The following is a 23660-nucleotide window of genomic DNA, read 5'->3' as shown; positions in this document are numbered from 1 at the left end:
CATTGTGATCGTTTTCTTCAAAGGATATAAGGAACACTTTTTAGCCATACGACTGAAAGGTCGATTTTCATATGTGACACTTTGCATCATTCAAAGTGCTGCAATTTGAGGTGCATATAAAATGATACCGTTAATTTCATGTCCTAAGGGAATAAATAGAAATAGAAGAAATATAAGCCTCATTCACGTTCACGCCCCTACGGAGGAGACTGCAGAGTTGGAGAAGGATACTTTCTACGAGACAGTTGACCGGACTTTCGAACTCTGTCTCAAGTGTCACATCAAAATCATACCTGGAGATTTGAACAGTTAAGTAGGGACGGAGCCCGTATTCAGGCGGTTGCCATAGTTTACATAAGGATATCAACGATAACGGGATGAAGTCCTCGGTGTTTAACGTAGGTACCTGTCTTGAGACTTAATCCTACGGCCCTCTTCAGGCACGGATTGATTTTGTGACCACAATCAGAGCCCCGTTAAACAAGCAGAACGGTACCGAGTCTATACCAAGTGCATGGCTTAGCATTCATACTGGTGGAGGCAAGAATTACCTAAATCTCTACCGAACTATGGAGTACGGCACGTCGAGGCCCGAAGGTCTCTTCTTGCTCGAGCACAACCACAGCCCCCATGAAACTCCCACAAGGGGGCCAACCGCAACCAACCGAGCTGTACTCAGATACGATAGGAATTCTCCTGAAGTATAAGAGTCCAGGGGCTACCTCGGTTCCCATGGTACCAGTATACCCCTGGTAAGGTTTCGTGACAGAAGCCACTTCAGATGAGTCCCCGTGCAGACTCGGGTCTGATCGCGCTTGCTAGGCCTTGGAGCATTCGCCTAATGCATCACGGCCGGCAAGCCAATGCGATACAGCGTTTTTCGGTGCCACCACGTGGAGGTTCTCCTCGGCCACTTGGTTTTGGTTCAGCCGACAGGGTTGCCGCCCCGTCTTCGTCCCCGCCACCTCAGAGCACCAACGATAACGGGGTATGGATTATTCAGTTAGCAGTCTCGCAGGAAATGGTTGTTGGGAGTACCTGGTTTGCGCGGAAGGTGGTCTACAAACATACGTGGGCCTCTCCAGACGGGACCACTTTCAAACGAATTGACCAGGTGCTGATTGCCACCTCTCAACCTTGATAAATATCAGAATATATAGGGAGGTCAATATAGACTCGGATTACTACCCTGTTGGTATAGTTACTACACCGCCTAGAATCCTCTCTGACAATCAGGCGAATACTTATAAGCTCCCCCTCGGACACCACGTTGTCGTGGTGGGGGAGCCTGTAGTCCAAGTGGTAAGAGGTCGCAGACTTCGAATCCACCCGCGACCATGAGCAATCATGTCGCGGCCAAGGCGTAGATATTAGAGGCCTCACCACATTCATACTCCTTATAAATAAATCTGTAGAAGGCATGCTTTCCGACTCAGTGGGAAGCTTGCATTTAGTGCCTACCGCGAAGTTAGTCAGAAAGGAAACTACGGTAACTCTCAACTTGAGAGAAAATGGAAAGCAGACTACGGCCTAAATCTACCCGCAAACGGAAGAGGAAGGCTCGGCAGAAGGAAACTTCGGCCACTAAAGAGGGGTGACTACAGGCTGAATTTTACCTGCCAGAATCTTCTCCTTCAACCTTACCGGGAAGAGCGGAGGAAAGGGAAGCTGGTGACGTGTACGCTACTGGCTTAACGCCGGTATGTGGAAATGGATCCAAGCGGCCCGGACAACGTGAACCTGGAAAGACCTCAAACTGGTGGCAGAAGAGAGCACTGCGAAGGTAGATGAAGCACCTTGGGAATGAGGTTATGGATGCAGGTGTACCGCTAAGTGCGGTAACGTCCAGAGAAATCGAAAGTAAAGAAGCGGAATCTCCGGCGGAAGGTGGGGATAAATTGGAAACACCGGTGAGATTCACACTGTACGCACCAGACTCTTCTGCCAGCGGTAATGTGCGCAAGCGTAAGACCAACACGTCTGTTGTGGCCAACGCTTTATTGTGCTCCGCACCAGGGCTTACACCCACGCGTTCCGTGGGGATTAGGACCGGTGAGAGGTGATCAAATCAGCGAGAGAAATCTCAATGAAGCTGGTTCCCCCAACAGGAACACGAACGCGGGAAGGAAGAGGACGTATATGCACGCTGCAACCTCTGTTCTGACTGCTGTCGTGGGAGTTTCCTCCAAAATGTAAGAGGGATAATTTACCATCGACCGGGAATGCCAGTGGCAAAGGACTGGGTGAACGGCACCCGGGCATGGACACACAAATAGAGCAAATTGAAAGATCTTCGGTGCGTTTTCCCACAATGGAGCTGCGCACGGAGGCTAGTGCATACAGTGACGGAAACTCCGTATGGAGGTTCGCACTGATGAAGGGACTAAAGAGTGAATCAAACCAGTAAACGTTCTAAGTGGAAAACAGGCGAATGCTCTGCGGGATGAGATGAGTTTTCGTATGGATGAGGACATGGGAACTGTGGTACCTACTAGTGCTAAAGAACTTCAGATAGATCAGTTTGAGCTCATTCTTGCTGAAAGGTTTGGAGAGATTGGTGGAGCGTCACATTCCTGGAAATGCACTTAGGTTATCATCGTCATCGCTCCATCTCAGGCAGGGTCTGCCTCGTCTTCTTTTTCTACCATAGATATTGCCCTTATAGACTCGGATTAAGTGACCTGCCCACCGCAACCTGTTGAGCCGGATTTTATACACAACCTGACTGTCATGGTATCGCTCTTAGATTTCGTCGTTATGTAGGCTACGGAATCGCCCATCCTCATGTAAGGGGCCAAAAATTCTTCAGAGGGGTTTTCTCTCGAACGCGGCCAAGAGTTCGCAATTTTGCTTACTAGGAACTCAAATCTCCGAGCAATACATTAGGACTGGGAAGACCATTGTCTTGTACAGTAAGAGCCTTGACCCTATGGAGAGACGTTCCGAGCGGAACAGTTTTTGTTAGCTGAAATAGGCTCTGTTGGCTGCCAAAAACCGTGCGCGGATTTCATCATCGTAGTTGTTATCGGTTGTGATTTTCGACCCTAGGTAGGAGAAATTATCAACGGTCTCAAAGTTGTAATCTCTTATCTTCATTCTTTCCGTTTAACCAGTGCGGTTTGATGTTGTTGGTTGGTTGATTTTTGTTGCTGACCTTGCCACTATATATTATCTTCATTAATGTGCAACCTAAGATCTCGCGCCGCCTGCTCGATCTGGATGAAGGTAGTTTGTACGTCCCGGGTGGTTCTTCCCATGGTGTCGATATCGTCAGCATAGGCCACCTTGGGTGGATTAAAGAGGATCGTACCCCTCGCAATTACCTCAGCATCACAGATCACTTTCTCCAGGGCCAGGTTAAAGAGGACGCTTGATAGGGCATCCCCTTGTCGTAGATCGTTGTTGATGTTGAATGGTCGTAAGAGTGATCCTGCTGCTTTTATCTGGCCTCGCACATTGGACAGGGTCAGCCTAGTCAGTCTTATTCATTTCGTCGGGATACCGAATTCACTCATGGCCATGTATATTTTTACCCTGGCTATGCTATCATAGGCGGCTTTAAAATCGATGAACAGATGGTGCAACTGATGTCCATATTCCAACTGTTTTTCCATCGCTTGGCGCAGAGAGCAAATCTGTTGTTGATTTGCGTGGAGTGAAGCCTCTTTGGTATGGGTCAATGATGTTCTGGACGTATGGGGCTATCCAGTCTAGCAGAATAGTGCTCTTTAACCTGGCGGAACAACTTGACGACATTTTTAGACAAGTGGGTCCATCTACAAAAAGTCGAGTTCCTATCATCCATTCCCAAATTAGCTACCAGGTGAAAAACATCCTAAAGAAATATGACATCGAAGTGATATCTACCAGCAGACCACTTCAACTGGAGACACGATTAGGCTTAGCTTCAAGGATCTCAAGGAAGTTAGCGGAAAAGCGGAACCTATCGGATAACCTGCACCGATTGTGAAAAACCATATATAGGGCAAACTAGAAGATAAATAACAATGAGGTTCAACGAACATATAAAGGAAGCAAATCTGACGAAAGCAAAAAGCAGACCAACACATGCTCCCAAATCATTGGTAACCAGACACATCATCGAGGAGGAACATAACATAACGGAGGATAAACTAAAGATAATTAAGGAGGTTAATGACTTCCCCAAATTGGACGCATTAGAGAGTTTCATTATCCACAAGATACGGGAGGAAAAAAAAATTAACAGTGATTTAGGAAACGTCAACAGTTGGCTTTTTGGGTTAATTAGGTAATAAAGTTAACTAGCAATTAAGTAAAACAATAAAAACTTGTTTTTCCTATTGGCTAGTGCTGATCTTTATTTTACAAATACCGATATTTCGGGAACCACTTGTTCCCTTCATAAGTGCTAACGAGTCCTTAGCACTGCTAAGGAAAAACAAGTTTTTATTATTTTAAACAATTTAATCGCTGCAAATACCACGGAATTACACTCAGATAGCAACTAAGGTCTGGATTTAGGTATTTAAGAACAAGCTGGACCATAAGCAGTTCAGACGAAAACTCACTGAGGAAGAGGGCAACTTGTCCTGGAAATACCGGTATATGAGGAATAAAAAACTCTCTATTCGGCATTAAAAAAATTAATTTTTCTTTTTTTTTCATTATAAAACAAGCCGAAAAACCACACACAACCGAAGAGATGAACGGTGATTCGCGGTAATGAAGACGAGGCTGTTGCTTTGGACCAGTGGCGTAAAATGCCAGGATCCCGTCTGAAATCAGGGCAAATTGGGAGAAAGGCATCTTTGATGGTGTGGTTATATAATCCGCGCTAACGAGAACTCACTTGCTAATATTGGTCTGAACATCGGAGTCGATAGAAAACGACCAAAAGGCCGTCTGCTGAAAAAACCATTGTGTTTGTATATGATTGGGTTTAATTTTTTTCCCTAAGAAAATAATTTTTATTTTGGAAAGCGATTGCTTTTTTATACATTTTTTATAATTAAATACTTTTATATAAGTATGTATTTTTCGGTGAATCAAGCCGCATTTGTCAAGAACTGCGGAACTACTGCGTGGTTACTCATGGACGCTGCGCGGTTACTCATGGAAAAACACCGTGAGAAGCATTGCCCTCTCTCTTTACGTCGCATTTCTCGATCTGCAGAAAGCGTTTGAGCGTGTGCCATACGAATTTATCTGGTATGCTCTACGACAACGCTTAGTGTCAGAAGAACTCGTGCGCTGGATTCAATTGCTCTACCACGATCCGAAAAGTAAAGTTCGAAAGTGGGTGGGTGTATCAAAACCCCTTCGTGTCTCTGTTAGTGTTCATCAAGGAAGCGCCCTCTCACTTCTCCTCTTTGTTCTTGTTATGGACACCGTCACAAGGATCATCCAGCGTCAAGTGCCCTATACACTATTTTATGCAGATGATGTTTTTCGTCCAATAGCGGAAATGATCTCGAGCAACTTGCCCAAAAATGGAATGATCGCCTCATGCAACACGTTCTCAGATTGAATCTGAATGAAACTGCGTATTTGACGACCGAGCCCCATGAAACAGACACAATCACTGTCAATGGCAGTGAGCTGCCCAGAACTGAGTGATTTAAATATCTGGGGTCAATGCTATTAGCCGATGGAGAACTGCGTTATGAAATTGCTTCACGCATTAACGCAACCTGGATGAAGTGACGTTCCACAGCTGGTGTTCTTTGTGATCGACTTATCAACGAACGTTTCAAATCTAAAATTTATCGCAATGTCGTCCGTCCTGTCGCTCTCTATGGTTCTGAGTCTTGGCCCACTATAAAAGATAATGAACGGCGTGTTGCGGTAATGGAGACGAAGATGTTGCATTGGACTAGTGGCGTGACACGTTTTGATCACATCCGAAGTGAGGATATTCACGATCGTTATGCGCCGATCAAGGAAAAATTGCGAAAGAGGCATCTTCGATGGTATGGTCACGCAATTCGTGCTAACGAGAATCGAAATTCCGACCGAAACAATGGTGGCTTGATACGCTGGAGGGGGGTTTAATAGCCCCGCGATTACATCCAGATCAGGCATTTGATAAAATAAAATGGCGAAACCAATCACGAGAAGCCGACCCCGCTTGCGAACGGGACAAAGGCTGAAGAAAAAGAAGGTATAGTTTTCCTTCAAACTAGGAGTCAAACTGTTTAACGAAAATACATGGGGATGAAATAGTATTGTGTACAAGGCTGAATATGGTTACAACTTTTCATTATAAGAGAATTACCTTTCCGATAATAATTATAATAATAATAATCGTTGGCGCAACAATCCATATTGGATCAGGGCCTTGAAGTGTGTTAGAGCACTTCATTCAAGACCGTAACGGTACACTAGGAGGCAATGTGGTCAGCATTGCGCTCGCCCGAGATTATTACCCTGATTTGACTCAGGTACTCATTCACAGCTGAGTCGACTGGTATCCGACGTCAAATCACGATACAAATTCCACTGTCACCAGTGAGATTTGAACCGCGACCTTCCGTACGACAGCCTTGTGCTCTAACCACTCAGCTATCCGGACACACATAATAATTATACCAGTCTAAAATTGATAGTAAGACAATTCTCTAAAAGGCTTTTTCGACTGTTATATGGCAAAGTAGTAATTGTGCTCTACTTCTACATAGTAAGAAGAAAGTCGGGCGTTGTAGTTGTGATAATATGTTTCAAATTTCGAATTGCGGAGTAACCGCAAGACAATCTGATTTTATTTTCAGTGTTTATGGAAGCTAATTAAATACCCATTACTTCAAAACTGTTGATAGCTATAACGTTTTTCTTCAGGTTGCTCGCTATATATAAAAACATAAATATGTAATTTTCCCATAAAACTATACAGTACTTGGTGCTTGCTCTGGTCAATGTCATCGATGTCTGCTTTCGCTGGATTGTCTTCGCCCTTTTACACATACACACATTTATAGTTTATATTCATTAAAATAAACTGGATCAAATATAGTTCTAGTTCCCAGCGACTTTCAACTACAATCCATAATTGTCATTGGACCATTAAAAGCAGAGAAGAGTGCACCATGCTGAATGCAGTAATGTATCTATTGGTGCGTCACAAAGATTAGAAAATTGCATATCTGAAGATACCTCTTTATTGTACTCGAACATGATTAGCTACCGAATCAAGTATTTAAGCATTGATGAAGCACGTAGGTTCGTTTTCTATAAACTGTCTTCTAATCGGTTGGTTCGCTTTTTAAATCTAGTTCGGCTGATATGGTTAAGTTTTTTCTTAGTGTGTTTTTGCTGGCAAGTACTTGGAGGCTGTATTTTTGTGTAGAAAATACAGGATATTCTTGGATTACGTTCGCTAAAGGGATTAAACATAATTTTAATGGTTGCTTAAGGGTGAGTTTATAATGTATGTTTCCTTTTAAATAAACATAAAGATTTGACTTTAGACTAACAAATATTTACGTCTCCCGTTCGACTTTTCATTTTATATTTCGCACAATTAACTTCATTTTAGGATGGCATTTAATTGTTTCCAAGTTTTGTTAATAGGAGATTTGATGAGACTAGTTATTCATTCTTATTAAAATGATATTACGGATTTTTTTTTATTAAAAATCAACTATACTATGTGCCGCTTCCCGTTGGATATTCTGGCAGATATGCTTACTTATTGGCATAGCAGCGGTCGGCAAAAGGTCGGAAGGATCGTGAGTGGTTGCCACCTAAATTTTATAGCTGGAAAGCCACATGGTATTTGACACATTTACTTTGACCTCTTCGATGATGGGTTCAACACCATATTGATCGCGAATGTCCTTATTTCGGATATCACCATAGTAAGCTATGTCACTGATTTAACACAACGTCTTTGTCTCCAATGCCGCGAGGTGGTCTTCGTTGCTTATTGGATCACGGCAGAATAGTTTAATCCAATGGAATAACTCTACATGTTGTCTAAGTGCCTTCCAACGTATGAGCAGCCGCGACATATGTCGCGCCATTAATTTCAATGATTTTGCGATTGCTCTCGTCAAGCATGTGCTCCTCATTTTCTACTGTAAACTATTTAAATGAACAATTAGTCGTATATTCATAGTAGATGTAAAATTTAGGCGTTAAGCTGATGTCCTTTTTTCATTGACAACTTTTTTATATAGTGGAGTCAAGCAGAAAAAGCAGTTATCTATATATCATATAATAGTTTGCTGACTCCTGCTATAGCAAAAGTCATAGATCTTTTATATTTTTTTACAATACAAATCAGTTGGCAAGGCCTATCACGCCACGGAGAGTACCGGCGGTGGCATCTGCCTGTCGAATTAACACCAAAATTTCAAAATCGAGTTTTTATCTAAATTTCAATGTGCATTAATGTAACGGTATTTTAAACTTACAAACCTGCAAAGTTGATAAAAGCTGCCTCATTATGGTAGCTTTCACATGACATGTAAAAATGAGCAATTATGAAAAATTTAGAAATATAAGGTATTTAGTGGAAGAAGGCTTGGTCTTAATTCACGGATTCAGGAAATTCACGGACGTTTCTGCACTGCCCCTCAGTCTGAAGGATGTCGCCGCTGGGTATGACGCTGAATCCTGGGGGACTACACTATTCGGTTATATGGTGTGTATCCGAGAGAATTCCCGTACCGATTCCACAGATCATCTATGACCCATCGATGAAGAATACTGTGTCATAGCCTGCGGTTGGAAAGTCCCCAGCAGTAGCGTAGTTCGTGCGGAATACACAGAGTCTTTGAGGTGTTTTATCTAGGATATTAATATGGCCGTAAGGCTTTGCTGTAACAATCAGTATCAGGACTCACGTAATTTAACAGCACTGCATGCTACAACGTATTAAATGTGGCGGTCTAAGGGGAGGAGGTGTAGATGCACAATAAGAGAATCTGCCGGGCAGGACTGCAGAGCCCCGGTAGCTCCATTAAACATCGTTTACTTTTTGTTCAAGCCCTGCCACCACACAAGGGCGCATAAGACGGCTATGCAGGCTTTCTTAAACTTCAGTTCGTTGTTCAACCTAAAATTTAGCTTCGGATCCAAGTTTACACCCAGATACTTTACCTTGGAGGAAAGAATCAATCTTTGTTCAGTTAGCCGCGGGAGGTGGAATTCGGGTACCTTTGACTTTCAGCTTCGTTTTGGTTGGATTTATGCCGAGTTCGCTCCCTAAGGGCCATTGGAACACCTTCCCCATCGCTCGTTCCATAGTACCATTCATAATGGAGAGAAACATTCTTGACACCAATATCATCAAGTCGTCTTCATACGGCTTCACCCCGCTCTTGTTCAATATGCGTAGAATTTCGTCCATGCCTATCATATTGATTAAGTGACCTGCCCACCGCAACATATTGAGCCGGATTTTATCTACAACCTGATGGTCGTTGACGTATCGCTCATAGATCCATCCTCATGTAGGGTGCCAAAAATTCTTCGGAGGATTCTTCTTCCGAACGGGGTCAAGAGTTCGCAATTTTTCTTACTAAGAACTCCGAGGAATACATGAGGACTGGCATGATCATTGTCCTGTACAGTAAGAGCTTTGATCCTATGGTGGGACGTTTCGAGCGAAACAGTTTTTGTAAGCTGAAATAGGCTCTGTTGGCATCTAACAACCGTGCGCGGATTTTATCGTTGTAACTCTGGTCGGTTGTGATTTTCGACCCTTGATAGGAGAAAATATCAACGGTCAAGTTGTTATTCTTCCCGTTTGGCTAGTGCAGTTTGATGTTGTTGGTTGGTTGGTTTTTGGCGCTGTTGTCACCATATAGTTTGTCTTGCCTTCATTGGTGTGCTGCCGAAGATCTCGCTCCGCCTGCTTGATCTGGACGAAGGGTAGTTTGTACGTCTCGGGACGTTCTTCCCATGATGTTGATATCAGCAGCATGGACCAGTAGTTGGGTGGTCACTCTTATCAGTTTCATCGGGATACCGGATTCTCTCATGGCCGTGTACAGTTTTACCTTGGCTGTGCTGTCATAGGCGGCTTTAAACTCGATGAAAAGATGGTGCAACTGATGTCCATATTTCAACAGTTTTTTCATCGCTTGCCACAGAGAGAAAATATAATATGTTGTTGATTTGCCTGGAGTGAGGTGGAGTATGGGCCAATGACCTAGCAAAATAGTGGAGAATATCTTATAGATACTCAGCAATATGATTCCTCTAGAATTGCTGCACTGCGTGATATCTTCCTTTATATATAAGGGACAGATAATGCCTCGTTGCCAGTAGTCAGGCGTTGATTCGCTGCTTCACAGCTTGAGCGTTAGTTCATGAACCACTTGGTGTAATTGGTCGCCTCCATATTTAACCAATTCTGCTGTACTTCCCTCGGCTCCTGGCGACTTATGGTTTTTAAACCGATGGATTGCAGGAACCATTTCCTCTATACTCAATGGTGGCAGTATATGTCCGTCGTCTTCTGTTGGCGGAACCTCCAACTAGCCGATGTCCTGGTTGTTGAGCAGTTCCTCGAAATACTCACCCCACCACCCCAATATGCCTATTTTGTCATAGAAAAGATTTCTCTCTTTGTTTCGGCAGGATGAGCATCGAAGTGTATAAGGCTTCATCTGCTGTTGGAAAAATTTTCGCGCCTGGTGCGGTTGGTCCCTGAATTTTTCGAGTTCATAGACCTGTTGGTTCTTTCAGGCTTCTTTTTTCCGTCTGTGAAGTGGCTTCTCCGGTCGCCGAAATTCGTGTTAAGTGTCTGCGTGTGCCCGCGTTCTTTGAGAAGGCAACATTACTCGGTGTGCGGCATTTTTCCGTTCCGTTGCTAATTTATATTCATCGTCGAACCAGCCGTTCCCACTCTTTCTGCGGCTGGGGCCAAGTATGTTTGTAACCGTATTAATGATAATGTTCTTGAGGTGATTGTGAAGATCATTTGTTGATGCTTCATCTCCAGGATCATTGTTGATTGCAGTTATTGCGGCACCCATTTCCCCTTTATAGGTGGAGCGGAGGGCTTCGCTGTGGATGGCTTCAGTGTTAACTATTGGATTGTAGGCCGTTTTGTTATTTGAGCTCAGAGCACTATGCCAACGAGGTGGCGCGTGGTCAATTTGGTTGATTATTCGCTGATTCAGGGTCGCGCCTGCCAGCTTTCAGCATGAAAAACAAGCGCGCGCGTCTCAAGGGGTATGGTGCGTATCCCAAAGAGATAGAGCTCCGATAAATCTTGACACGCCTTGGCGTAACCCTTTCTTGGTGTTTCTGTAGCATAATTAGCATTATGCTACCTGGGACCTGCGAGAACTGTTTATAACCCAGCCGATTTTATCTCCGGTAATCACCGATTTTATAGTCTCGCATGACGGGGACTGCATATGCCCCAAGCAAGGTTCTGACTCGCAACGGCCCTCGCTATCGGGGAGGTGCATTTGAATTAATAGCTCCAGGGTTTCAGCAGAAAATTCTGTTCAGAAGCTTTTCGGCTTTTTAAGAAAGGATGGGCTGCTATGCCCATTGGATAGAATCTTACTGAGCCTCGCAGATTCACTGGTGTTTTCAATGTTTTGACAATAGTGCAACCACGACCGCTTCTTGGCCCTCTTGATGGCCAATCTGTACTTTTTCAGGCAGTTATCGTATGGCTGCCAATATTTATGCATGTAGCAGATGTTGAAGATCCTCCTGGTCACCTTCCTGAGGCTAGACAAATTTTCATTCCACCATGGTGGCAACGTTTTTTTGCTGTATTTAGCAGGGCGCAAAACTTTAAAGACGCTTTCGAATATTTTTTCCAGAGTTTTAGCCATTGACTCCAGTTAGTCCGTCGTGCCAATCTTCCAATTTGCGCACTGGAGAGTTGGTTCTTGATAACTTGACCAGACTTCTTTCAGTCAATCCTCCTGAGGCCCTTGAAAGAATTTGAGAGCTCTGCAGCAGATCTAGACTGAAAAGTATCCAATTGTAATCTGAGACAGATCTCTGCTCAAACACCTTGCAGTTCTCCTCCCTTAAAAATCCCGGCCGGTTAGTCGGATGATATAAAGTATCTGTTCCTAACCGCCATAGTTCTCTGAGTTGGGAAAATGGAAGACAGATTTGAATTAATAATAAAATCAAAGAACGACTTACTTTTTTCGTTGATTTGGGAGCTGCTAGAAAGCGTAAGCCTTACATTGCAGTCGCAGCCTACCTAATTTGACCATGGCTAGCTTGTTTAAACTCAGGTCGGGACCTAAAAAAGCGTGCAGGTTCTTCCTGGCGAGTATCCATGCTCAAGGTCTGTTCCGAACAGTATGTCCTACGGTGCGGAATAATTATAATATTTGCTCTGGAGCCCTTTGATAATTCGGCCTCCTCCAATCTAGAGCTTCTCCGACGTCGATGTCTTCTTCTAGGAGAAAGACCAGCAGATTAGTGGATGCAGGTTGTTGTTCGGTTTTGCGGTGTAGAAAACTTTTAGTTTTGGCTGCCTTCGAACACACTTTTTAATCTCTGTTTCCCAGTGCTTCTGGGAACTCTTCGTTTGTACGTCTCAGAAAAGGTTGACTGTTCCCTTGGTCACATCGCGGAAGGGTTTCGTAGTTCGTGGCTCGTCGACCGGCTGTTGTTGCTTACCTCTTTGTTGAGGTTGCCTGGTGTCCGAGCTCTTCGGAACTCTGCTAATGTTGTCATCTTGTTCGCCCTAGTCTAGTGATCGATTGTGTTTGAAGGCGGTCGATGTGCTTCTGCTTTTGCTTGTTTCTGTTTTCGACAATCGCCTGGTATTTAGCGAGGTTCTTTCATGCCCCTTGCCCACAGTAACGGTCTGCCTATTCTGAGCATTGATGCATGGTGTTTTGGGGTTGGCTTTTGAGCAGGGCTCCAGTGGACCTCCATTTCTTTGCTGGTATCTAGTGGCCAACATTCTTGCTAGCCCTTGCTTTTGATGGGAGCCTCGACGTTGACGATTGGTACTGATTTGTTTCAGGATTATTTTAGCTATTATCTTTTCGAGGACAATGCCCACATAGATATCCCTTCAATTGTCACATTCAAAACGGGTACCTTTCCTTGGAATCTTAATAATCAATCTATTGGTCATGAATACGCGACTCGAATGTCCACTTTAGGTATTCCTAAATCAATGTGATCATTACAATTTTTTACCAGTATTTAAAGTAGACCGTTTAGCAAATTTTTAGAACATACAAAGGGAGTGCAGTTGATTAGGTAGTTTAGTTCATTCTCCTTTAAACGGTGCTTTCACGAAACTCAATATTGTATAATTTGTTTCTGTTATCGTTTTCTCATCTCTGGAAATCCTTCCAAGTCACGTGAGTGCATACGTTATAGCTTCCCTCTCGAGGTTACATTTCAAATTTGAATAGAATTTGCAATTCAACTTTTCACCAGACGAACTCAACAAATCCCGGGAATATTAATATCAAGTGAATGAAACGTGATAAGAATAAATCTTCTGTTTGGCTTCTCCTGTATTTCATTACTACGCTCCTAATTTCAATTCATCTGCACTGAAAAAGTACCTCCTGGTCGTAGATTTCATACAATATCACAAACAGTTTCCTGGGAATCTGTCTTTGACAAAAAGTTTTCAGGGAAATGAATCTGTTCATCTCCTAGGAATTATCACCGATGTGTATCTTTACGGTAGTTCATGACTCTTCGCCTTTAAGCAATTTATCTATTTTTAGAACTTTGAAGTAGGTTAGCAGTTAGTTTCGGTGGTTTTTTTCCTTTTTCGCCATCCAGTGTGCAAGAAATGTAGGTGTCTCTTGAAACGTTGTTCGGTTTAGTATCGAGTGGTATCGTTCTACCCACATTTTTTTTTAAACTTGCTACTACATACCTATTGCTATCTCAGATTTTTCCACTTGTAGGGAATACTTTTTGATGTTTGAACTTTTATTTTGAAAGATGATGAGCAGGACATCCTTTTTGTTTGATTATGCTCCCTAATCTTATTATACAACTATCTGTAATATATTTCTGTCGTACTTATTCATGTTTATATGTCTCAAGGCTTCTCAGAACACTACTTGGGAGTGCTTGAGGGAAGCTTCTTTGCAAAGTTTCGATGAAGTGATGTCCAAGGATGTTATACCACTCACAAATGAAATTCGTTTCGTTCGTTTGCCATCAGCAAGTACTCATAGTACTCCTAAAACTCTCTTCAAGTAGGTAGCCTGAATGTTATTTACTAAAGAGCAATTTTGACTAATGACACCAAATTGTCACTTTCCAGTAACCGCTTTGATCTTTGGCTGATGCGTGGTGTTAGCAGTTGGCAGAAACGTGTCCTAGCGAAATTTTGCAGAGTCCTTTCAACCCACGTTTTACGCTTCGATATGAAGGGATCCTCTACAGAATTAGGTTGGAATAGTTGACTATTGGAAATTATAATTGTGTTTAATCTTATTTTAGAAGGCAGGGGTCGGCATCGGAGACGGAATCAGATGCTACCGGCTATGATGTTTGGTGTAACAGCACTCGGGATGGTTATAATCCCGCTTGGATTTCAATTCCTAGCTGTGCTGAGTGGAAAAGCTTTAGTTTTATCGAAACTTGCATTGATTTTGGCATCGATTAATGGATTGAAAAGGGTAAGAATCGAGTAGTTCAAATACAATTTAAAGAAAAGCATCTCATAATTACTTATAATGATTTTGAGGGGTTTTTCTAGTGTTAATTTTTTTGCGATTTTTTTCTTTTCACATTTTTTGATGGATAATATGTGCAAGAATAACTGTGCTAGATATTATGTTGATATCTACTATAAATTTAATTTTATAAGAATATCTCGTACACCACACGACTTATTAACATTCAACTTTATTAACTTCCATTTAAATTCTTTTTAGGTTACATGGGATTAAATTCGGCATCATTGTTTTTAATAAAAATTTTCTTGTTGCAATGACAGGTGAATTAGTTTGGATCTCGTAACGCAGTTGAAAAATTTCGAATATTGCTCGGCCAGAGCATTCCACTCCCAGCTGAAACCAAATGGTTTCGGCGACAAAACTCGTGGCGTGCTTTTTCGGTTGCAGAAGCTGACTGATGGACGCCAAAATGGACGTGGTGCCAGTTTTTTCCCCAGTAGCGTTTGCCTCTTGGAAGAAAGCCTTTAGCCTCTCTAAGCAGACCGTCTTGGGTTTGCCACCGACGTGCAGTCTGAAAGAGAGATCTCCACGGTCCAGGACCTTATAGGGGCTTTCATATGGTGATTACAGCGGCGTCTGGGTGGCTTCAGCCTTCACCAGGGAAGATGCAAATTCTGAGGCTCCTCGAGATGTTGACTACTGTACGTGACGAGATGTCGGAACCGGCAATAATCTAGTCTCTCCAAGGTCTCGGGATGTATGATTATGGTTGAAATCGAGGATCTTTCCGAGAAGAAAGCAGTTTTGAACTGTATTTCATAGTCGGTGATTTTTACACCTGGAGCACGAAAGGGTGGAATCCTCCCTCGATAGAAGGCCTCAACCTATGACTGTACTATACTGTACTTCAGAAGAATTGCATAAGGCCACTGCGTAAACCGATCCTGGTCATGAGACTATACCTGGGCGAGTTTTGCAAAGGTTTTACAGTGTCAGAATCTATGGTGTGGAAACGTTTTGTTGACCTAGAGGATACAGCTACTTCCTTTTTAAAATGCCTAGTGACCTGGTCATGGATGGCCAGAAATATTTGTTTGCGACTACCCAGTTCGTTGTCCGAATGCTGGGGTGGGCAAGATCGTGTACTGAGTGAAACAACACTTCCTTACGAAAATCGGCAGGAATATATGGCTTAGGACCCTTTCCGGAGATTTAGGAAGATAAACCGAAGATTGGGAGCTTGTATTTGGAGAACTCTGAAGAACTGTGTCATCATTCGGGGCAGCAGCGATCGCCAAAAAATTAATTGCGATTCGGATGTTGATCTATGCGTTGGCGACACGGACATATGTTGAATATCTGAAGTGAATTGAGTTAGGCACAGAAGTTGGGGGCGGGCGGTTTGACATAAAGCAAATGTAAAAGACTTATGTTCCTTAAGCCGCCATCTATGCACAGTTGCCTTTCGGTTATACCGGAAGAACATGTAATGCACCCACTGCCCACTGGGCAACTACACGTACCGGCAAGCAGCAACATTATTAGTTCAATTCTGGAAGTGGAAGACCTTGAAATGGAAATTTGAGATATTTTTGCGTGTGAGAAAGTATTCTACCTGTAGCCGTTTACGTTTACGCGCGTGAAGTTTGCTGTCGCTAAGTTTAGCTTCTATAGAAACAAACTGTTGGCTCTGGTGACGCGAAGGAAGGATGCTTCCACGCCTATGTTTAACAGGCAATTACATCTGCTAAGAGCCTGCTGCGCTTTGGGTTGACGTCGCCTTGTCCTTATGAGTTGAACTTCATATGGGTTCAGCCCAAGAAGACTAAACACAGGAGATGCATCTCCCAGCGCATTGTTTGAAACTGTATGATGGGAGAAATTCATTGCGCATATTCGACATTCTATGGTAAATGTGCGAGAAAAGTTCCGATGCAATCGAAAATAATGGTTTAAGGACAGTAATCATCTTCTGCTCTGTAGCCCCGTTTGTTGTCCAAAGGCGATTGTCTTGTGGTTGCTGAACGGCAGCGCCTGGTTGACACAAGTCAAATCTACAATCGAATCGAACCATAAAATGCATTTGGGGTCATTTCCTTCACAATATGTTCTTTCTCCCCATACTTTCAACATCGACTGGATCGAACGATAGATCTTATGTTTTTGGAAAGTTACCGCGATATTCTCCCCAAGCGAGTTTACAACTTGGTTGCAAAAGCAGTCAGCTTTTACTTATGCAGGATTTCTTCATCTCAAACATGAGATCACCTTTCTGGGTCCTCAGAATTTTGTTGATATTTCCCTAGCTCTCTTAGGTTGAGGTTAGCTTTGACCTTTTTTAGTATCTTCTGGATTTTACAATTGCCTCTGGGCGAATTGGCAGCTTTGGTTCATTGTTCTTTTTTTTACTCCATCCCCCGTTTTTAGTTTTCTGGAGTTTCGCTTCGTTAGCTGGCAGCTTTGGGTACATGTTTTTCTCCTTCTGATTTTTTAGTTGAGTACAGGTCAGAATGCCTTTTTTCTTTTCTAGCACCTGATTGCCTAAAACTTCCCCCTATTTTTCTTGGTCGGAGGTAGATGAACTTGCGCCTGGGTCTATTTCCTGGTTCTGCAGTACCTCTTGAGCAAATGTGTTGGGTGTCGAAATCGTCTGTTTTGGCCAGCTTTTTCTTTCGATGGCGGGGAAGCCTGCTTGATCATTCCCAAAAGCCACCGATCCTGGGACTATGATCCCCTCCACCGTAAGTTTACTTCTTCCTCTTTCTTTCTTTCTTTCTTCTTCTATTTTGGTTTGATTTTCTCGTCATCCTTTCGATGGCCATTTTGGCCCACCCACGCACCAGAGATGAGTAAACATGTGTCCATGCACAGGCAGATGGACACATAATTACACATCGATAGGTCTGCCTCTATTCGTTATCTCGGATCGCCTCTGGTGCGAAATCTGGAAACTCGCTACAGGTTGATTGTGTGTCACACGGACTTTTTTCAGAAACGACTGTACTGATTGACACGAAATTTGGTGTAAACGTCCACGCATGCATTAAGTAATACCATTCTATGTTGTGTTCAACGAAGGGTTTCCATTCAAGCAAAATAAAAATTTGGTCACATGGGGTATCAACGGAAAAGCCCCAAGCAGTACTTTCCAAAGTCGGTATACGTTTTGGCATTATCTGTAAAGAGGGAGATTGGAGGTGCTAGAAATCGATCACTTATTTGCCGGGGCACCCTTAAAAACAACCAAACTGAAAAGTGTACCTAAAATGTTCTGCATACCGATATTTTCTTAAATAAAGTCGCTTAAAGTTCCGTGTATTTTACTAAAAATGCTTATTTTTTGCTTATATGTATATTCTGGCTACTACTTGTCGCCTTCCTCAGTGTTTGGGTTCTAATGAGGATCTAGAATCGTTCTATTTATACTCACTCTCCTAGGTATCGAGGCGGTAATTAAACCCTTATTCACTCTTTTTTCCCTTGATTAATCGTCTCGCCGATGAAACGGATATTATCATTTTGTCTATGAGTGCGTCGCCTGATTTTCAAAAGCCAGGAGTAACCATTGCTCTGATCCCTGATGAGATGGTGTTCTAGAAATTTCTAGACTTGCCAACGTTATGTCCTCCCTGGAAACGAGGTGGTTATTTAGGGCCATATGTTTCGTTACCTTCGATCTGAAGACGGTCCTCCTGCTTCCAGCAGATGCTCTCTAAGTCGCGTTTCCACGTTCTTTTTGATTTGTCCAATGTATACTTTATGCAATCTAGGTGTGAAATTTCTTATAACCCATACTTTCCCATTTGACCTATTGGGTCGTTGGTTACTCGAGAAGGGTTTTGAGCAAAGACGATATTTTCTGCTACCTTTGATGTGGAACCGTTGCACCCTTTGGTTTCTTCAACTTTGTTTCCATCAGGTGTTCTCAAGAATGTGTTTCACCTTCCTTCTGGTTTGTCCGATGTAGATGCCATTTTATCGATTGGATTTTTCGGTCGATCTTTGAAGGGTTTTGAGTTGGGTATTCTGCTACTGAAGATGACCTCTAAAACATGTCCCCACAGTTTTCGTTTTAACGAAAAGGAAATTTCGTCTTGGCTGTTGATCCGGAGTCAGCTTGGTGAGCACTTGCCGTCGGAGGGTTCTCTTTCGTTTGCTGATAAAGCTGCTCATGGTCTGGTCAGTGTATCTATCCATCGATCCGAGGAATAGGAATGATGTGGTTGAAAGAGGTGACTTTATGCTGATGAGCGTGGTTCGAAAGTACTGGTGTCTGTCGGTTTTCTGTAGATCTCCAGGCCTAATTTTTTTTGTTTCCTTCTCAACAGCAGGTCAAACAAGGGCAATTGACCTTCCTTTTCCATCTCCTGGTAGAACTCGGTGTATTTTATTGAGGAAGTTGATCGTTTTTTCCATATCGTTTTTCTTGATGATAGCGCAGATATCGTCCACATACCTTTTCCAAGACCTCGGCATCTGATTGGCCGAAGCTAACTTCGTTTCCAGGTTGGCCATTAAGATTTCGCTGATGATGACGGGGAAAGAGAGGGGCGGAATCAATGTCCATGTAAGAAATACATATAACCTTTCATACTTGAAGCATTCAGCTTCCGGTTTCCCGATTTGTCTTTGTCGCGACCTTCCGTGGTTTTTCAGTGAGGTCAATACAGCGGGAACTTTGGTATTTTTTTTCAACTTGGCCAACTTTTGACTACTATTTTTTTTTTTATTTTTTGTAATCATGAAGAATTCAATAAAGAAGAATGTAACATTTTGAAACGATAACTTTTATAGTTTCTTTTCCTTCTTTCCTTAAATCGATATTTACAAAATTTTCCAAAATGGTGTTCAATTCTTTTCATAGCATAAAAACTCCTACTTCCATTGGCATGTATATATCTATATATTACTTTTACAATTCACTTAACACACATTGATGATTTATTTGCTAATTGACTTTTCTTTCTTTTCTTTCAAAATATCTTCAATCATATGTAGATAGCGACCAGCGGCCTAAATTTCGGATTATATCAAGTACCAGCGGACCAATATCATTATTATGATCGTGATGACGTCAATCGGCTTCACTAAAAAGGAAAATTGTTAATAGGTTATATGTTTGTTAGGGTCGACTAATGTGTTGTTAATGCAATTGATATGGCTAATAAAAAAGTGAACACTAATTTTCGTTGCTTTGACTGCGTTCGTAAATTAGGATTTAATTACTCACGCAGGGATAATTGCATCGATTTATGGAAGTATCCTGAATATAGCCAACGTATTTATGGAAGTTTGAAACGCCTAAATAGTCTAGACTTTTATGGAAGCCGCGTACCTATTTCAGGGCAAAGGAGTTCAATGCTGTCAATTGATTTGATTAAATGGTGAGTACAGGATGAAACCGCTAAGTTCGGAGGGAGGGAAATATTAGCTATTCACCTCATAAAAATAGTCCTTGTCCTTAAATTGGCTTTTAAGAGGATCTTTGTTAGTTTTCATCAGATTCGAAATCGGAATTTTTACAATCTACCTGGATGAATACAAGTATGTGTAGGTAGTCCAAAAGGATTTCTTGATTTACATATGAAAATTGACGCAACGTCAGCAGCCATCAGAATTCAGGTGAACGAAAGTACGGCAAAATAACCGCCTTTATACGTAGGCACTTTTTCCAATATTATTTATGATTGCTCAGAATAGCTTTATTCGGTACTACGTGTATTTTTAGCGTCTACTATGCTATGTACTGTGTCCTTCCTATAGACACGACTGAGGCTTGAAGCACTTTCACAAGAGAAAATTCGAATAGAAGGTCCGCACCTGAGCGAGAAGTTGCTTTCTGTCAATGTTGATGTCATGGAAATTAATCTTCATTCGAATTTTTGCTGCAGTTTGTCATGAGATATCTGGACTTACATTTGAATAATGTTCGAGAGGATTACCGTCCAATCATTGTTAGAATTACAATAAGCACCAGAAGATTTCGCATTTTGTAGTGAATCCGAAAGGTAGAAGTACTCCTCGGATTGTATCGTAAGTTGATTCCTTGAATAAATCTCTTAATCTGAGCAAATAGATGAATGCAAACGGAAACGTTGATTGTGGGTGTGAGGAGGATAACAATGAACTTAGCCATTGAAAGTGAAGGTAAATGGAAGATTTCTGTGGATTTAGCATTTTAACTTAGCATAGATAAACTTTAAGGAATTTTTGTTTAACACATTTCAAGCTATTTATTGGGTCTATGAGAATGGTATATCCCGTGACTGACGGACGTTTTCAGGGATTGTAGATAAACAGTCGATAAAATTTAAGAACTAAGCAAAATAGGGATGTAGACGATAAAGGAAATATATTGGTTCTTATAATTAAGTAGAAGTGTGAGGATTAAGTCAGTATTTTTCTGACTAGAATAAAGGAAATTTTCCGAAATACACAAATAATTCAAATAATCGAGTTTTTATTGTACGTTGTACTGATCTTCCAGGTTGGCGAGTCGGAGCGATTGGCTTACAACCTGTCATCCACCAAAATAAGCAAACATACTGTACCGAGACGGGATGAAACATATCAGACGAAAGTGATACCACGGAAACGACTGGGCAAACCGATGAATAACTACACTCTTGGATCCAAGAATGTTACATCACTCCAATAGACCAGCAAATACAAGCTCTCGGTTCTAGCATTCTAGGAAACGAACTTTAAAGTGTAGTATCTGAGATTTGGTGACATATACAGTATTTCATTCGTCTTTACCAGGGACAACCTGATAAAAGAGTGCATTTAATAATGTGTAATTTTATTATTTTATTTCCCCTTTTTCTCCCGTTTCAATTGTCCTTAGCTTTCCCAATTACTCCTCTTAATTTCAGAATTCCCATCCTGAGATTCGTTTATATTCAACATTTAACTTGATAAATTTTACTAATTTTAAAAATGAACCTAACAATTGGCACTAAACCCGAAAATCCATTTCCATTTGAACAATTTCAATTTGTACTCATTAAAATTTTCCCTTCTACTGCTTTGCCTAGGTTACATATTATTGAATGTAGGCACAACGGTTGACGTTGGTTGAGGGTGAATGTGCATGCACCCAGCAAGGTATACATATTTGATACAGTTTGATGTGTCTGCTGCGCTGGCTTCAAATTTTAAGTTCAAGGCAACAGGATCCGCGCCGGCTGATGAGGTTGAAGATCGATCGGTTGAAGTCAGCAAGGAGATCAATTTTGGTTCCTGAAGGAGTTTTTGAAGCTGCGGGCGGACGCAGACGTTCGGGACCTAAAAAGTATAAAGAAGAAGTGCAGATGAATCGAATTTGGAACGACGGTGATGTAGTAGATTATCCTTTTATAGGAACGCGGGTGATTAACATTGGAGTTGTACGGATTGTAGCAGCGTTTTTCTGGGAATAATAATAATAATCGTTGGCGCAACAATCCATATTGTATCAGGCCCTTGAAGTGTCTTAGAGCACTTCATTCAAGACCGTAACAGTATACTACAGTAACACTGTAGGAGATTATTAACCTGATTTGATTCAGGTACTCATTCACAGTTGAGTCGACTAGTATTCGACGTCAAATCACCATTCAAATTCCACTACCACCAGTGAGATTTGAACCACGGCAGCCTTTTGCTCTAATCACTTAGCTATCCGGACACTTTCTGGGAATGCATGACTTAAGTGAAATCTCGGTATCTCGTCCTGTTTATTTCCATTTTTAGCTCGCTTGTAGATATTTTCTGAATGCTGAATTTCAGGTACCGGTCAGGACCCAGGCATTGGAAAAGGACATGTAAAGTTTTGTATAATGAAAAGTGAGGATCGAAGTGTTCATTCCCGAGCCTGGCTAGTATGCAAGCACGAGTCAACGAAACACTTTGATGGAGTTTTAACATTCGCGGACACGGTCAATTTTGCCAACTTTTCAGGTTTTTGGGATAGCTCTCTCCTCTTGACGGCCTCTGGCCACTTAGGATGGTCTTTTGACCATCGCCCATCACGAATGGCTCCGAGATAATGGACATAAGGCCGCACACAATCTTCAATAGTGGAAGTTATCAGGGAAACGTGAATTTGGAATGGCCCATATCGTGGATAGAAACTTTAAAATAAATGTTATCGACTTCAAACCGACGAAACTTTGTGTGCACTACAGAGCAAAGTTTTTTGATATATGGTTTGTCAACAAACACGCCCTAGCTGAGGAAAGAGATAACAAAGTCAAAGAGCAATTTATTATACCCTGGAAAAACTATATGAGTCATGCCTTCGAATGACATCAAGATATTGCAAAGTGATTTCAACACAAAGGTTAGGAAGGAGGAGGTACATGGAGGACGACCGGGGGACATAGTATCTATGATATATCAAACGACAACGACCAATCATCACAAAATCGATATGCTTCCCACACAAACACATTTACAAAGATGATATTACCTTAAACCAGATAGACCACGTGCTAATCACCAGAAGATGGTCACCAAGCATCATCGGTCCCCATATCGGGGAGCAAACTGTGACTTTGACCGCTACATGGTAAAAGGCGTTTACAGGAGCCGAATTTAAAAGATCCGCGGAGTAGAAACTAAGCCACTTTGAAAATTCTAGATTGAAAAATTAAACAAGTCGGGAAACTGGAAGCTAGACGCTTCAGGTATGAAAAGTTTTGTGTATTTCTTTTATAAAGAGATTTGAATGTGCATCTGTCCCATTAGTATGTAGCACGTAATATATGCACATATTATGTTAAGATATCCACTTTCAAGTGATATTCACATTCAAAGCCTTGAATTTGCACAGAAGCGAAAGGTTTGACCTATTATAACTTTCTTAGTAATAGTGCAATTTTCACCAAATTTGGTAGGATCATACTCTTTGATACAACCTACATCGCATCGTGATTCTAGGACGAACGACGGGGGGTTTGCCTGCCAAATACTAAACATTATAGTAATGTACTATTATTAACTTTATTTGAACAGGTATCGATATGGAGAGTATTTCAGAGCCTTGGCACCATACAATGGCAGCCTCTTGATTTTTTTTCAGATTTTTTGGCTGAGAAGTTT

The 23660-nt window shown here is 41.9% G+C and overlaps 1 protein-coding gene across 1 annotated transcript; it reads left to right on the top strand.

The window, feature by feature from the left end:
• Positions 1 to 7249: 7249 nt before the first annotated feature.
• LOC119658086 lies at positions 7250 to 19837 on the top strand. Its single transcript, XM_038065349.1, has 5 exons — positions 7250 to 7392; positions 13996 to 14150; positions 14219 to 14346; positions 14398 to 14576; positions 19575 to 19837. The coding sequence occupies exons 1-5, from the start codon at positions 7261 to 7263 to the stop codon at positions 19665 to 19667; spliced, it is 687 nt and encodes a 228-aa protein (XP_037921277.1). The 5' UTR covers positions 7250 to 7260; the 3' UTR covers positions 19668 to 19837.
• Positions 19838 to 23660: the final 3823 nt, after the last annotated feature.

The sequence above is a fragment of the Hermetia illucens genome, chromosome 5 (genome assembly GCF_905115235.1).
Source record: "Hermetia illucens chromosome 5, iHerIll2.2.curated.20191125, whole genome shotgun sequence".
Classification (NCBI taxonomy): domain Eukaryota; kingdom Metazoa; phylum Arthropoda; class Insecta; order Diptera; family Stratiomyidae; genus Hermetia; species Hermetia illucens.
This window is presented reverse-complemented; position numbering and strand designations above follow the sequence as displayed.